We start from the raw sequence: 15400 nt of genomic DNA, 5'->3' as shown, positions 1-15400 counted from the left end.
ATTCTAGCATGAATAATAAACATTTATCATGAATAAAGAAATATAAAATAGTAACTTTATTATTGCCTCTAGGGCATATTTTCTTCAGGTGCGACCATCGCTGGACTTTGGCTCCGTAGGAAGAACCCCTCCGTTTGCTCATCTTGATCTACTTCACATGGAAGACTCCATCGACTCCTAGCTAGTGCTTAGTTTGCTTATCTTTATAAGGCTTATAGTCTTTGGTGCTTGTAAGCTGCTTCGGCAACACTTTGTATCTGCTGTTTTTTCTTTTCTGTTCTTGTCAGCGGCTGTTCGCAGTTGTTAACTGGTTGTACCGATGGCCTTTTGTATCCCTGGCCGGTTGATGGTTTTGTTAATTCAAAGTCGGGTTCTTTTTAAGCTTTCGTTCTAAGAAAAGACTGATAGCAGCTGCAGCTGCATTGAGTGCCACTGCTTGCCGGCAGCGCCGATATTATGGCCACCACCTGGATCTGGTAGGCGGGCAGGTCGCACTCGCACGTGGCGTGCAACACCCAAGATCAGGACTGCCCGTCGTCATAGGCGAGGGTTTGGAGCGAAGTGACATGCATGGATACACAGTGACAGATAGAGGAGACAGGGAATAGCTACGTGTGAGGAGCAAGAAGCGAGCGAGTGATAAGAGATAGGCACGGAGGGAGGAAGCAGGGCAGGATGCCTCTGTGGCCACTCGCCCGTCATACGTGTGCTGCGCGTCGCAGCGACGCGCGGTACTGGACGACAAGGGCGACGACTTGGAGATAGACGGCCCCCTCGCCGCACCTGCCAATATATGCCTCCTTGGTCCTTCCAGCAAGCCTGCATGTTTTCTTCCCACTGCTTCCCTAATTAATTAATTCCTTGCTAGCCCAAAGGACAGGATTGGACGCGCACGCGCCCTAGCTGCAGCCTGCAGGACGGAGACGAAGCCCGGCCGCTACGGTAATATACTGCTGCTCATTCGTTTGGTGCTCCGTTTTGAAGTTATGCTTGTCTACTAGTCAGTTCCATCACGTCATGTTATGTAATTGGTATCTTCTATATCTAAATAGCTAGCCTTCACTAAGCTATTTCGCTCAACATGTAAGTATGTCATCTCATCATTCAACAAGCATGGAGAAAGACCCGCCACAACATGCAACCATGCATAATAAAAAGGCACCTCAACATGCAAACATGCATGGGAATTTAGATACTATTATGTTATTTATATTATACAATTAATAACCAAACACCGCAAATCATTTTTTTAGTTTTAATTCTCATATTATTTCATACATATTCATGTTTCATACCACCAATTCTCACTGAATATATATTTATATTATACAATTAATATCCAAACACCACAAACCATTTCTTTTTGTTTTAGTTCTCATATTATTATCGTACATATTCATGTTTCATACAACCAATTCTTACTGAATATATATTTATATTATACAATTAATATCCAAACACCATAAACCATTTTTTAGTTTTAGTTCTCATATTATTACTATACATATTCATGTTTCATACAACCAATTCTCACTGAATATATTGCAAAACATTTCTGCAATAACATGCGGGGTATCGTCTAGTATAAGTAGAGGCTAAGACTTTCTTATGTCCAACTTCATGCTAGGAAACACAAAAACTAAGGCGGTTTAGAATTAGTTAATGCTAAGAAACACAAAACGTAAGGCGGCTTAGAATTACAGCAACCTAAAATAAAATAGGTAGTGTTCTTATGTTCATCATCCGCCAATGACTTTTCTAGACTTCTAGAATGGCAACCAACCAGTAACTACTCTCTCCGTTTCATAATATAATAGCATTTTTCAAACTATATTAGTTTAAAATCCGTTCTTATATTATGGGACGGAAAGAGTAGATCTCAACACTTACTTGCCAAAGCCGCACCATCCACACCGTCCTGCCGAAAAGCAGCGTGGGCAAAGCAACGAAGCACCCAAGCGCGATGCTGGCCTTAACCTTTGGCCCACAGTCGTGCATGGGGCAGGACTTTGTGATGCTGTAGCCTGTAGGCGAAGTTAACGCTCGCCGAAATACTCGCTGGTTCGAGTTCAAGGTTGCGCCAGTGGAGATCGTGCGCTAGTTTGAGTTCGAGGTCGCCGGAATTCAGAGCACAAGAATCTATGAGGTTGGCCACCGCCGACGCAATATGTGCGAGCAGCACCTGCAGTATTTTATGGCGGTGGCGGTGGCGGCTGCGGCGGCCGCGACTAGCAGTAGCTGCACCCACGAGCTCGTCGCGCGCGAGCCGGATACGGCGGCTGGCGGCTGCCATGCTGGCCGGATTGAGGGGCTGCGACGACGTCCTGGTGCGTGGTGGCACTTGGTGCTCCCGATGGGCTCAAAGAGCGGACTTTTTTTGTCACGGACAAGAAGTGAAGATTGGTCAAAGAGGAAGCTAATGTGCGAGCCTCACATTCATTTTAAGCCTAGTCATTGTTGAAAGTAACTTAGATAGGTAACATGCATATTTTTTTAATCTATTTTATTATCTTCATTGTGAATTCATTTTCTTTAGGTACGTCATATTACAGTAACATATTTAGGCTAGGCATAGTGGGTGATTTTAAAATTAATAAATATGTTAGATAACTATCAATTCAAGGGAAGTTCATTGTGCTAATTCCAAACAATATAATACTCTTGTTAGAGAATAAATAAAACCCAAATCAAAATTCCTAGATTTTCCATCGTCCTAGTTTTTTGTGTGGGGGATCGTCCTAGTTCATTGTACCATGGATCACACGATCTCCTCACCACAATTGGCTATTATTGACATGCATGCATGTTGATGGGGTGCTTATCAGTTGATTTGTATGCACCAACGTTTAATGTGGTTCAGAAACTATTACTGCATTCATTCATTGTTATAAGATGTTTTGGATATTTCAATATGAATTACATACAAACTGAAATGAGTGAACAAACACATTAAAATGCATCTATATACATTTGATTCAAAAAAAGTTAAAACATCTTATAATAATGAACGAATGGAATAATTGTTAGTGACATGCATGCCAGTGGAGCCCTTCTCAGTTGTGCATGTCCCCTAAGAATTAGCATTTGATGTAGTTCCAAAATCTTTACAGCCTATATACACTAAATATGCATCTTCAAAATAGAAGTTGGCTTCCTCCCCCCTGCACACCAGTGCTCGTATGCATTTCCCTTTGTCCAACCGGTATATCAAACTCACACTCTCTACCTGAATAACATATGCAGAAGAAAATGAATACAACCATGGAAGCACAAGTATGCAAAAACTACACAGAGCGTTGGGTCAACAAATATGTGGAACCAAGGAAGAGCATAGACCGTGTGGAAGGTTTTGTCATCGTCGCGGCTGTGTTTATGATCGCCCTTGCCATTCTCTCGCCCAGGAGGCGTCAATCTCGGAGCATCATTATAAGATATGGAGTGGGCGGAGTGTTTATATTGTCCTTCCCACTTCTCTCCTACACTGTGGGACTGATGCAGGCCGGGAAAATTAAAAACGAGTTGTACCCGGTGTGGGCAATGTTTCTGGCCATGCTTTTCGGAGGCACTAGCTCAATGTCTGTCCAGAAGCTCGATCAAAACAAGCAACCCATGAAGCTCTATTGTGATTGTCTCTTGTTCACGATGTGCGCCAGCACGGTATTAGGTGGTTTTATTTATACATTCGGTATGAAGCATAGTTCCAGTCGCCTTGTTCCTTTCATTGGTTGTTTGTTCGTCGTGGGATTTCTATTGGGAATTAAAATGGCCGAGCAGTGGGGTGCTGCATTCTTAGCAAGCAAACCATCATCGGACAATGGCATCAAGTGGCTGGCCCGCTACATGAAGGGTGAGCACAAACTCAGCACATCCTACGACCCTCGTACCATGCAGGGATACAAGTACCCGGTTCTAATCCATTCTGGGCGGGCAACAATTGGAGAAAATGCAATAACACTGGATAACATTTGGTGTGACAACATCGGTATCTTGTCATCTTACTATAGTGCTCCTATCCGTCGTCTCAAGGATCTGTGTCTCTCATTCGCATTGTTCCATCTGGTGGTTCGGCGATACTTTGGCTACACTTGTCCTGAATCTGGGCTTGACAAGACTCGTGATCTTGTTCTTGATGGGCTATTGCAAACAGAACAGGACTATGAAAGAGCATTTCAAGTGATTGAAGCAGAGTTGGCTTTCCTCTACGATTTCTTCTTCACCAAATATGCCTCCATAATGTATGGCAACGAGCTAAGGTATTATGCTCTTTCACTCACCCTCACATTGGTCAGTATAGCGGCTGGTGCATGGTCTCTTAGTGTTTTGAACCGGCACGGCTCTATTTTGGACAGTCGTTTTGTAGAAACCAGCACAAAAGATGTCCTGGTTACCCTAATAGCGTTGGCTGCACTTTCGGTATCTCAGTTCCTGCAGATATGGTCTTACTGTGTCTCTGACTGGGCAAAACTATCCTTTGTTTGTAAGTACGTAGCACATCCATCATGGCAAGGGAACACCCGTATTGAGAAGCTTCTTTTATGTTATGGACGACCTCACAAGTGGCTTCGTTATTGGCGCAACACTATTGGCCAATACTCGGTTCTTGATTCCTTTAGTTCCAGCTACCGGTGTCGGTTGAAGCATCTCCTTCCAACTGAGAAAGCAGGCAAGCCTGTGGAGTTGCCAATGCAAGTGAAGAGGGCAGTGGCACGGACTATCAGAAACTCAACAAACGGCCATCTTTCACATGGAACCTCCGCACTAATGAGACACAGCATGATTGATGAACTATGCGGTGCATGCCAGATCAACAATGAATATACACTGACCGACACCATACTGGCATGGCATGTCGCGACTAGCATCTGTGAGATCTCGGATACAATCAAACACCCACACGATGTGCACCCGAATCAAGTTGTCGCCACTATCTTGTCCAAGTATTGTACCTACTTGGTCGCCTTTGCACCAACGTTGCTTCCAGGCAGTGCACCAGAAACAAAGTGTGCTCTCGATGAGATGGTAAAAGAAGCAAAAGAAATGCTACATGACCTCGTCTCTCCAAGGGAAAAGTATGAAAAACTTAGTGAACTAGAGTATGTCGTAGGTGGTGGAAGAAAATTGTTCACCTATGGTGCTGTGCTGGGGAAAGCGCTGGAGAGCATGGACAATCATGCGAACCGGTGGGACCTACTGGCAGATTTCTGGGCCGAGTTGATGGTGTATATTGCCCCATCTAACAATGTAGCTGGTCACATAGAACTTCTTGCGGAAGGAGGCGAGTTTGTGACTCACGTCTGGGCTTTGCTCATGCATGCCGGTATTTTGAGCGTCCCAGTACTACAATAATCCCCTAGACCAAGGTCTCAAGGCGAGGCTGCAAGGAGCTACACTCAGTCTATGTGTATCCATCACAATTTGTATATTTAAGGCTTTGCGTTTATGATGACATTGCGCTTGTTGGTTTGGTGTAATATTGTGATTATGTGTTGTATTTCCTGTCTGAAACTCTATAATCTGGTGTACGCTTGTACTACTAATGGTACCATGTGGCTTGGTTATGTATGTGCCATGGGTCTGTTGCAGCCGGCTGGAGCAGGATTTGATTTTGTTGCTTTGGTTGCACAACGCCTCGTGGAGTTGTGATATGAACTATTTTTTGTTGGGGGCTTGATTGTTTTCGTTGCACTAGGGATAAGATTTCTTTCATATTGCAGGCAAACTGTTTTATGATTGTGCCCCTGGAATCAGATGTTTTGGGCTCAGGCTAGTTGCTCCCATTTTGGACTCACTATACAGTTGAATTCAAAACGGTAAGCAGAGTCATTGTTCTTCATAAAAGCAAAAGAGTACATACAGGCTGAGGTTAACTTAGGGATGTAAACCGGGTCCTATTTAAGCCCACTTATGATCTATCGAGCTAGCAAAAACTAACTAAACGTGACTTGTGGACGGCGTTTATTGCATCATTTACATCCCTTATATAGCATGATTGGAACTCTGAAATTACTGCCAAATTATGATGAAACTGCCAAATTATGATTGGAACTCTGAAATTACTGCCAATATTTAACTTACCAAAGTTGTGCCTGTGGCTGTGGAACTCTGAAATTACTGCCAAATTATGATGACGAAGGACACTGAGTTGGTCACCACATATCAAGTTATAATTTGCGAACTCCTAATTAGTGGGAAACTTATGATGCATGAAGTCTCTCACATGACCTTACCTTTTGCTGCTGGGGATATAGCATTTAATTATTGTCTGCTTTGTTCTGTTGCAGGTAAGGAGAGGTGCTGACAGAGCAGAGATATATAGCTTGGCTTTCTCAAATAATTTACAGTATTTGGCTGTATCTAGTGATAAAGGAACAATTCATGTGTTCAATTTAAAGATAAATGTTGGTTTGACCACAAATGATAAGCCTCTGCCAGCTCCAGACGCTGATGTTCCCCACATGAGTCCATCATTCTCCTTTATTAAAGGTAAATTCCTAATCATTCAGATATCTTGAGTTGCATACATCTTCTTGTTTGCAATAATGAAGTTATTCTCAGCTTCTTGTGTGTTTAATGTCATTACATGTAATTCGCTTGAAAAAATCATCTTCATAACTTACAAACCAAGAACTAAGCTTTTATAGTTAACGTATAAATGGTGAGTTGCTCCTGTTATGAATTAAATTGTAGCAAATGCTGTATCAACCGTATTCACTGCTGCATACTATGTATTTCCTTTCTTTCTATTGCAAGTAAGACTAAAGAACTGTTGACGTCCAATAATGAAATACACTTTTTTTTGGCGGAGTTTCCCCATTACAACAAGCCTTTTAGCTTTTCAGATTTGTTTGTGGCATTTTCTACTTAAATGAAGGGTACTGAAAAACGTTTTGGTTAGCTGTTTCTCTGAGCATGTTTGACACTGCGTATAATGCTTGATTGGTTTACTGTGTAGTTAGTATACATAAATGTTCTTTAGGTTCTAGTTCCCATGATAATTTTTGCCCCGTACTCCTTATCTTTCTCCAAGTTACTGCTTTACATATCTTTTGATATGTTCTTTTGCTCGAAGCTTGGAAATGAGCATAGCATGATTGGTCTGCACTTGTTGGTGTCTTGCATTTGGTTATGTTCTGTATTTTGATGGTTTAGAGCATGCACAAACTAAATATTTTTTGGGTCTTGAGTGCATGTTTAGGTGCGAGTGGGATTGCATGAAGTTGACCTGGATCTTGAGATTGAAGTGCTGAAGACACTTTTCAGTTTTTCATCTATTACTAAAGCATGTCTATTTCATTGATGGCAGGTGTGCTACCTAAATATTTCCACTCGGAGTGGTCTGTTGCTCAATTCAGGCTCCATGAGGGTGAGCAATACATCGTCGCATTTGGCCATGAGAAGAATACCGTGGCAGTTGTTGGCATGGACGGAAGGTACATACATGAAATTAAACTCTAATTCTGGAAATAAAAGATTAGATTTCCAACAATTGGTCTTTGTATCTATTTTTTTTGGCTTGCAGCTTCTACCGGTGCCAGTTTGACCCAGTCAATGGAGGAGAAATGCAGCAGCTGGAATGCCACAATTTCCTAAAACCATCAGATCAACCGTAGCAAGATAATAAAGCAGCAACTATTTGTCTGCATTGTGTGCCATGGCTGTCTGTACAGTATCTCTGTAAGCTCTCGGCTCACCCGAGGGCTAATGTTATGTGTAAATATATGCCTTTGGTGACGATGCCATAATGTGCTCTGTGGAGGGTCAGAAGGAGCCTTGTGCAGATGAACAATGATAGAATGCATCTTTTATCTATGAGTGTTCGATTAACAATACTTTTGCTAGTTGAATTTTACCAATGTCCTTGGCATGAAAGTCTTTCTGCTAAGGTCTCTTGTTGCTCTTCAAATAAAATTGAAATGACACATCTCTTGAGCTGAACTGCAATGAAGAGCGCAAGACTTGCAAATGTACCACTCCTACGAGTTTTGCATTCCCGAGTTCTTTGACTATGATGCCATAATGTTCTTCTCATAACTCGCAACACACCTTCAACGCGTCCCTGCCACGCATCAGCCCAGCAGCCAGGGTACCTTGGGCCACTTGCCCCATGTTTGTGACACTTCTTGCTTTCGGCATTCCTTACCGCGAAAGTCAATGGCTTAATCCCCAAGTGAGCGTACATAAATTTTCATAGTATAAGGATCAATTTTTGAGGTAAAATTATTGTTTAGTTGCAAAAAATAGTAATCCCTCCATTCCATATACTTGTCGTAACTTTAGTTCAGCTTTGGTAGAAAGTTGTAGTAGAGTAAAGCCGCGACAAGTAATATAGATTGGAGCAACCATTTATAGTTTAAATTAATGGATAGTCATCAATGCATTAAATCTTCCTAATTTCAAAGCATGAACGTGTAGTAAGGTATGTGAGAAATACTTAATAATTATTGGCCTATTAATAATTTTTTTGCATGGTAATACGTGTCTCATTCATATCATAAAGATTAAAGTATAAGTCACGTAAGGACCGACATGACAAAACTAAAAAGATAGCAAAACATATCTGAGCTTGATACCAACGCCCATCACCTGCCTCCGGCACCACGACAGCCGCCACCGAAGAAAAGAATGATGGATCACCTCCTCACCCGAGCTCGACGCGGCTTCATCGCTGATATGCAGCTTTGCGGACCTCCAAGGTGGCTCACCAAAAGTGAAGCCCTTACCGTTGAACGAATCAGACCGGGGCAACACCCCGGACACGCTATCGAACTCCAGATATGGCACCCCACCGCGACTAAGACGTTGCAGAAGGAAACCATACCTGCCATTCACGAACCACGAACCCAGCACATGTTCCGTCTTCCAGATGTCGTCGATGCAGACCACAATCTGCATCCGCTCCTGGACTACCTCCCAAGCTCCGCGCCGATGCTGGAGCAAACGTCGTCACAACGGCGGAGCCCGAGGACACAGGTCCACCACGAGGATGCCGCCGCCGCCACGCCATCCTTGCTTCAACAGACTGGTTTCCAAATCCATCCCCAACCATAGGACCGATGGCCATGTCAAGGAAGGATTTGAAGAATCTTTATTCAGCGCTGTCATTGTCGCCGCCGAAACAAAGACAATGAACAACATATCATAATTCATGGTAGAATAATTTATCGAGTATCATATTCCTCGAGTATCATACCTTGGATACATCTCTGTCAGGTATTTACGTATAAATTTTACGTCGGGATATGTACACATATATTTCACGTTGGGTATGTACAAATAAATTTTACATTTTGGTATATCACATAAATTTCACGTTGGGGTACGTACATTTATGGGTATATACACTTAAAAATATTTTACGAGGACTTGAGTATGTACTTATGGGTATATACTTTTTTTTGCACATATATATTTTTTACGGGGACTTGAGTTTGCACTTAAAAATATATTTATCATTGTCATACTTTAATTATCATTCAGGGGTATATGTTTTTGGATATATATTTCTTAGGTATCATTTCTCTCAATCGTACCTTGGGTATATTATTTATATGTTTCTGTTATATACCTACTATTATATGTACACAAATTCTTAGTGTTAGGTATATGATACCTAGGACAAAATCTTTCTACATGCATGGCAGTATCTTTTTATTTTTAGTAGCCAAAATATAAAGATGGGTGCAGCATATGTGTGTGCGCGTTGTATTCTGGTTACGAATACAAGGCAAAAGCAAGAGAGCATAGACAAGGTATTATAATGCGTACATATTTATAAGGAAACTAGGATGCCATTTTATAGATGGAAATAAATTGCAAGGTATTATAATAACATGCATTATTATGGCAGGTATGGTATTCAACAATATTTGGAAAGTGATCAATCGTATGGGCCTTACCTGCATGGTGCCTAGGTGCCTGGGACAACGGATCTTATCGTAACAGTAGGTTGATAACATTATTTCTTATAAATATCATTGTGGAGCTAGGAGCCGAGCTGATTAACAGTAGGTAGATCCGTGTGGGACAACGGATCTTATCGTAACAGTAGGTTGATAACATTATTCTTGTTGTTTAGAAACGAGTCTGAATGCTGGTTGCTGGGCCACGCTAAAACAGTGGCAATGCTGAAACAGAGTTTCGGTTCCAATTATTGACCTGCGCAGTGTAGTTTAGTGTAGGGCACAAAGAGAGAGGCCTCCCCCTCCACCTTCATTCTGCTAGACTGCTACTCCAGCTTCCTTCGTGTTCCAAACCAGAGCCGGAGATCAGCCAGCCTCCACCCTCCGGAGTCCAGACGAACGTCCCTCTCCTGCAGCCGCACCAGGACGTACGCTCTTCAGTGGTCACCGGTAAGATCTCACCTCAATCCATTCATGCATACTGGAGCTAATTCTGCTGCTGAACGTGCACAAACCCACTCGGTCGTGCACAATATAGCAGATTGTCTTGAAGTCTAGCGGGTGATATTTTCTCTTTTGCCGCACGATATAGCAGGTTATCTTGGGAAATCTAGTTTGTGATATTTCGGAAATCCAATTCCGGAACCTGCCAACCAAAAATATTTTTTGTATTTTTTATTTAAAAAATTAGATGTGGTCATTGTCACACTCAAATGTTACCTGCAAATTTTGATGGGAAAAGGTTAAGCATTTTGACATATGCAAAAATAACAAGTCGAACACCAAATGTTATACTTAACTTTTTTTCCACCGATGATGCGCTACTATTTGTTTCACTTGAAAATTGTCAAGCATGCTTGCTACACTAACAAAAAAACATAAAGAATCAGAATTTTTAATATTTATTTAGAAATTACTAATTAAGGTTCCAACAGGAAAAAAATACCACACTATCCTAACCCAGTAACCACGACTCAAGACCCCAATAGGTGCATGTTGTTTATTTCAACACATGGCATCCCATCCTTGCTGCCACATATCATCCTTCCCACCCTTTCCGACGGTAGGCTCAGTGCTCACACAATCATAACGTGTTTAAATGTTGTCAATCCTAAGGCGTATATCTCTTGGTACAAGACGAGAGATCTGTTTTTTTTTTTCGTGAGGTTTTGGCAAGACGTGCATGCACAAATAGGTGGTTTCTTTCATGCTCAATGCTTGTTTTCCGAGGTATTCCTTTCCAATCCGGATCAAAACCAGTGTGAAAGAAAGACGGATCATGCATTACTGACTAAGGTTGCACCCTTAATAGCATTTTTAAAATGGTTAACAAGTAAAATAACATCATATCAAATTCTACACATATACAACATGTTAAATATGAAGTTAGAGTTTAAATATATGAATATTTTTTAAAAGCATTTGATAAGTACTGGAGGTTGATTAACCCAAATATCATAGGGGTTTTGCAAAAGCAAAAATCTGACTTAAAAAACTGACTTGCAGGTTGATTACCATAATTATCAAGGGATTTTCTACAAAAGCAAAAATCTACCTTAAAACTGAACTGTTGTTTGATTACCAGAAACATCCGAGGGTTTACTACAAAATAGCATGGTGGACTAAGAATATCACCTTCCTTTATTAATAAAAATTAATAGATAGGTTAATTAAAGGATTAAAAGATATAGACAGATAAAATACAAGATCATTGTAGCCGAAACTTGCAGCGTTTTACACGTCAGACTCGCTGTTGTCTGCTGTCGCAACTCTCATGTGTCAGTGCGAAGCTCAGCAGCAAAGTAGAAGGAAAAAAAAACTATGGCCGGTCATATATAGGGGCTATTTGGATCGCACCGGTGTTGGCCCTGCCAACTGCGGGCGTGCCAATTAATTGGCGACCGTTTTGGCCGCCCGCATCTGGCCAAAATATTAGCGTGAAAGTGAACTAGTACAACTAAAGAATGCAGGGCGTGCCAATTATTCGGTGACAATCCAAACGCGCCCGCACGAGCAGGTTAACGCCAATTTTTTGGCAGGGCAGCTCGGGGCGTAGATCCAAACAGGGTCCTAATCTTCGAGGGGCCATGGGCGAACTAGAAAAAGGGCCCATCTATTGTTAGTGGAGTAAGAAAATTGTTTGCTTGCATACATGTATACTTAAAAAAAACTCAAAAAATGTACAGTTCAAAAACTACTCAATGCATGCATATTTGATTTACAGAAATGATAAATCCCAAACGTTCGGATTTTAAGCATGGCAATCCGAACATTTTTCGTGGCAATTTTAGTTCATGCAAGGTTGACAAACATGACAATTTTCTGACAAAAAACAAACTGGGGCAAAGTTGCCATGTTTTAACAACTGAAGTTGCCACCTCACGTCAACTAAAGTTAATATAAAAAATGTTTGGGATGACAAATTGGACCGGCCCAAATGCCCACAGGAGGGTCCCCTCTCCCGAATGCCAGTGGAGCCCTTGTCAGTTGTGCATGCCCCCCAAGAATTAGAAAAATGCATCTTCAAAATAAAAGCTGGCTTCCGACCCCCATGCACACCAGTGCTCGTATGCATTTCCCTTTGTCCAATCGGTATATCAAACTCACACTCTTTACCTGAATAACATATGCAGAAGGAAATGAATACAATCATGGAAGAAGTATGCAAAAACTACACAGAGGGTTGGGTCAACAATAATCTAGAACCAAGGAAGAGTGTAGACCGCGTGGAAGGTTTTGTCATCGTCGCGGCTGTGTTTATGATCGCCCTTGCCATTCTCTCGCCCAGGAGGCGTCAATCTCGGAGCATCATTATAAGATATGGAGTGGGCGGAGTGTTTATATTATCCTTCCCACTTCTCTCCTACACTGTGGGACTGATGCAGGCGGGGAAAATTAAAAATGAGTTGTACCCGGTGTGGGCAATGTTTCTGGCCATGCTTTTTGGAGGCACCAGCTCAATGTCTGTCCAGAAGCTCGATCAAAACAAGCAACTCATGAAGCTCTACTGTGATTGTCTCTTGTTCACGATGTGCAGTGCCACGGTATCAGGTGGTTTTATTTATACATTCGGTATGAAGCATAGTTCCAGTCGCCTTGTTCCCATTGGTTGCTTGTTTGTCGTGGGATTTCTATTGGGAATTAAAACGGCTGAGCAGTTTGGTGCTGCATTGTTAGCAAGCAAACCATCATCGGACAATGGAATCAAGTGGCTGGCCCGCTACATGAAGGGTGAGCACATACTCAGCACATCCTACGACCCTCGTACCATGCAGGGATACAAGTACCCGGTTCTAATCCATTCTGGGCGGGCAACAATTGGAGAAAATGCAATAACACTGGATAACATTTGGTGTGACAACATCGGTATCTTGTCATCTTACTATAGTGCTCCTATCCGTCGTCTCAAGGATCTGTGTCTCTCATTCGCATTGTTCCATCTGGTGGTTCGGCGATACTTTGGCTACACTTGTCCTGAATCTGGGCTTGACAAGACTCGTGATCTTGTTCTTGATGGGCTATTGCAAACAGAACAGGACTATGAAAGAGCATTTCAAGTGATTGAAGCAGAGTTGGCTTTCCTCTACGATTTCTTCTTCACCAAATATACCTTCATAATGTATGGCAACGAGCTAAGGTATTATGCTCTTTCACTCACCCTCACATTGGTCAGTATAGCGGCTGGTGCATGGTCTCTTAGTGTTTTGAACCGGCACGGCTCTATTTTGGACAGTCGTTTTGTAGAAACCAGCACAAAAGATGTCCTGGTTACCCTAATAGCGTTGGCTGCACTATCGGTATCTCAGTTCCTGCAGATATGGTCTTACTGTGTCTCTGGCTGGGCAAAAATATCCTTTGTTTGTAAGTACGTAGCACATCCATCATGGCAAGGGAACACCCGTATTGAGAAGCTTCTTTTATGTTATGGACGACCTCACAAGTGGCTTCGTTATTGGCGCAACACTATTGGCCAATACTCGGTTCTTGATTCCTTTAGTTCCAGCTACCGGTGTCAGTTGAAGCATCTCCTTCCAACTGAGAAAGCAGGCAAGCCTGTGGAGTTGCCAATGCAAGTGAAGAGGGCAGTGGCACGGACTATCAGAAACTCGACAAACGGCCATCTTTCACATGGAACCTCCGCACTAATGAGACACGGCATGAGTGATGAACTATGCGGTGCATGCCAGATCAACGATGAATATACACTGACCGACACCATACTGGCATGGCATGTCGCGACTAGCTTCTGTGAGATCTCGGATACAATCAAACGCCCACACGATGTGCACCCGAATCAAGTTGTCGCCACTATCTTGTCCAAGTATTGTACCTACTTGGTCGCCTTTGCACCAACGTTGCTTCCAGGCAGTGCACCAGAAACAAAGTGTGCTCTCGATGAGATGGTAAAAGAAGCAAAAGAAATGCTACATGACCTCGTCTCTCCAAGGGAAAAGTATGGAAAACTTAGTGAACTAGAGTATGTCGTAGGTGGTGGAAGAAAATTGTTCACCTATGGTGCTGTGCTGGGGAAAGCGCTGGAGAGCATGGACAATCATGCGAACCGGTGGGACCTACTGGCAGATTTCTGGGCCGAGATGATGGTGTATATTGCCCCATCTAACAATGTAGCTGGTCACATAGAACTTCTTGCGGAAGGAGGCGAGTTTGTGACTCACGTCTGGGCTTTGCTCATGCATGCCGGTATTCTTGAGCGTCCCAGTACTACAATAATCCCCTAGACCAAGGTCTCAAGGCGAGGCTGCAAGGAGCTACACTCAGTCTATGTGTATCCATCACAATTTGTATATTTAAGGCTTTGCGTTTATGATGACATTGCGCTTGTTGGTTTGGTGTAATATTGTGATTATGTGTTGTATTTCCTGTCTGAAACTCTATAATCTGGTGTACGCTTGTACTACTAATGATACCATGTGGATTGGTTATGTATGTACCATGGGTCTGTTGCAGCCGGCTGGAGCAGGATTTGATTTTGTTGCTTTGGTTGCACAACGCCTCGTGGAGTTGTGATATGAACTTGCTTTTGTTGGGGGCTTGATTGTTTTCGTTGCACTAGGGATAAGATTTCTTTCATATTGCAGGCAAACTGTTTTATGATTGTGCCCCTGGAATCAGATGTTTTGGGCTCAGGCTAGTTGCTCCCATTTTGGACTCACTATACAGTTGAATTCAAAACGGTAAGCAGAGTCATTGTTCTTCATAAAAGCAAAAGAGTACATACAGGCTTAAGTTAACTTAGTTCACTATACATTTAAGCCCACTTATGATCTATCGAGCTAGCAAAAACTAACTAAACATGACTTGTGGACGGCGTTTATTGCATCATTTACATCCCTAATCAAGCTAACTCCTCTTCTTAGCAGTACCAACACACATGGACTGTTTGGAAGCTCAGACACACAATGCGAATGTCTTCATGGTTGTGCGACGCTCAGGGTAGCAAATCTTGGCGACAGAGTGTCACGACCTGGGTCCTGGGCTGG

General features: G+C 42.4%; 3 protein-coding genes across 3 annotated transcripts; all 3 read left to right on the top strand.

Moving 5' to 3' along the window:
• Positions 1 to 632: 632 nt before the first annotated feature.
• LOC123075397 (uncharacterized) lies at positions 633 to 5562 on the top strand. Its single transcript, XM_044498009.1, has 2 exons — positions 633 to 942; positions 3244 to 5562. Exon 2 carries the CDS (start codon positions 3250 to 3252, stop codon positions 5344 to 5346), a length of 2097 nt encoding a protein of 698 aa, XP_044353944.1. The 5' UTR covers positions 633 to 942; positions 3244 to 3249; the 3' UTR covers positions 5347 to 5562.
• A 671-nt stretch (positions 5563 to 6233) lies between these two features.
• Positions 6234 to 7935, top strand: LOC123075396 (autophagy-related protein 18a-like). The gene is made up of 3 exons (XM_044498008.1): positions 6234 to 6483; positions 7304 to 7430; positions 7520 to 7935. The coding sequence occupies exons 1-3, from the start codon at positions 6456 to 6458 to the stop codon at positions 7608 to 7610; spliced, it is 246 nt and encodes an 81-aa protein (XP_044353943.1). The 5' UTR covers positions 6234 to 6455; the 3' UTR covers positions 7611 to 7935.
• Positions 7936 to 10124: 2189 nt separating this feature from the next.
• LOC123080447 (uncharacterized) lies at positions 10125 to 14846 on the top strand. Its single transcript, XM_044503375.1, has 2 exons — positions 10125 to 10349; positions 12533 to 14846. Exon 2 carries the CDS (start codon positions 12539 to 12541, stop codon positions 14636 to 14638), a length of 2100 nt encoding a protein of 699 aa, XP_044359310.1. The 5' UTR covers positions 10125 to 10349; positions 12533 to 12538; the 3' UTR covers positions 14639 to 14846.
• Positions 14847 to 15400: the final 554 nt, after the last annotated feature.

This window comes from Triticum aestivum, chromosome 3D (assembly GCF_018294505.1).
Source record: "Triticum aestivum cultivar Chinese Spring chromosome 3D, IWGSC CS RefSeq v2.1, whole genome shotgun sequence".
Classification (NCBI taxonomy): Eukaryota; Viridiplantae; Streptophyta; class Magnoliopsida; order Poales; family Poaceae; genus Triticum; species Triticum aestivum.
Note: the sequence above shows the minus strand (reverse complement) of the source record. Positions and strands in the feature narration are given on the sequence as shown.

Bases quoted from the DNA above. Each gene is read 5' to 3' on its own strand.
- LOC123075397 (XM_044498009.1), top strand. From the start codon at position 3,250: ATGAATACAACCATGGAAGCACAAGTATGCAAAAACTACACAGAGCGT.
- LOC123075396 (XM_044498008.1), top strand. From the start codon at position 6,456: ATGAGTCCATCATTCTCCTTTATTAAAG. The intron at 6,484-7,303 runs GTAAATTCCTAA...CATTGATGGCAG, and splicing joins ATCATTCTCCTTTATTAAAG to GTGTGCTACCTAAATATTTC. The intron at 7,431-7,519 runs GTACATACATGA...TTTGGCTTGCAG, and splicing joins GTTGTTGGCATGGACGGAAG to CTTCTACCGGTGCCAGTTTG.
- LOC123080447 (XM_044503375.1), top strand. From the start codon at position 12,539: ATGAATACAATCATGGAAGAAGTATGCAAAAACTACACAGAGGGTTGG.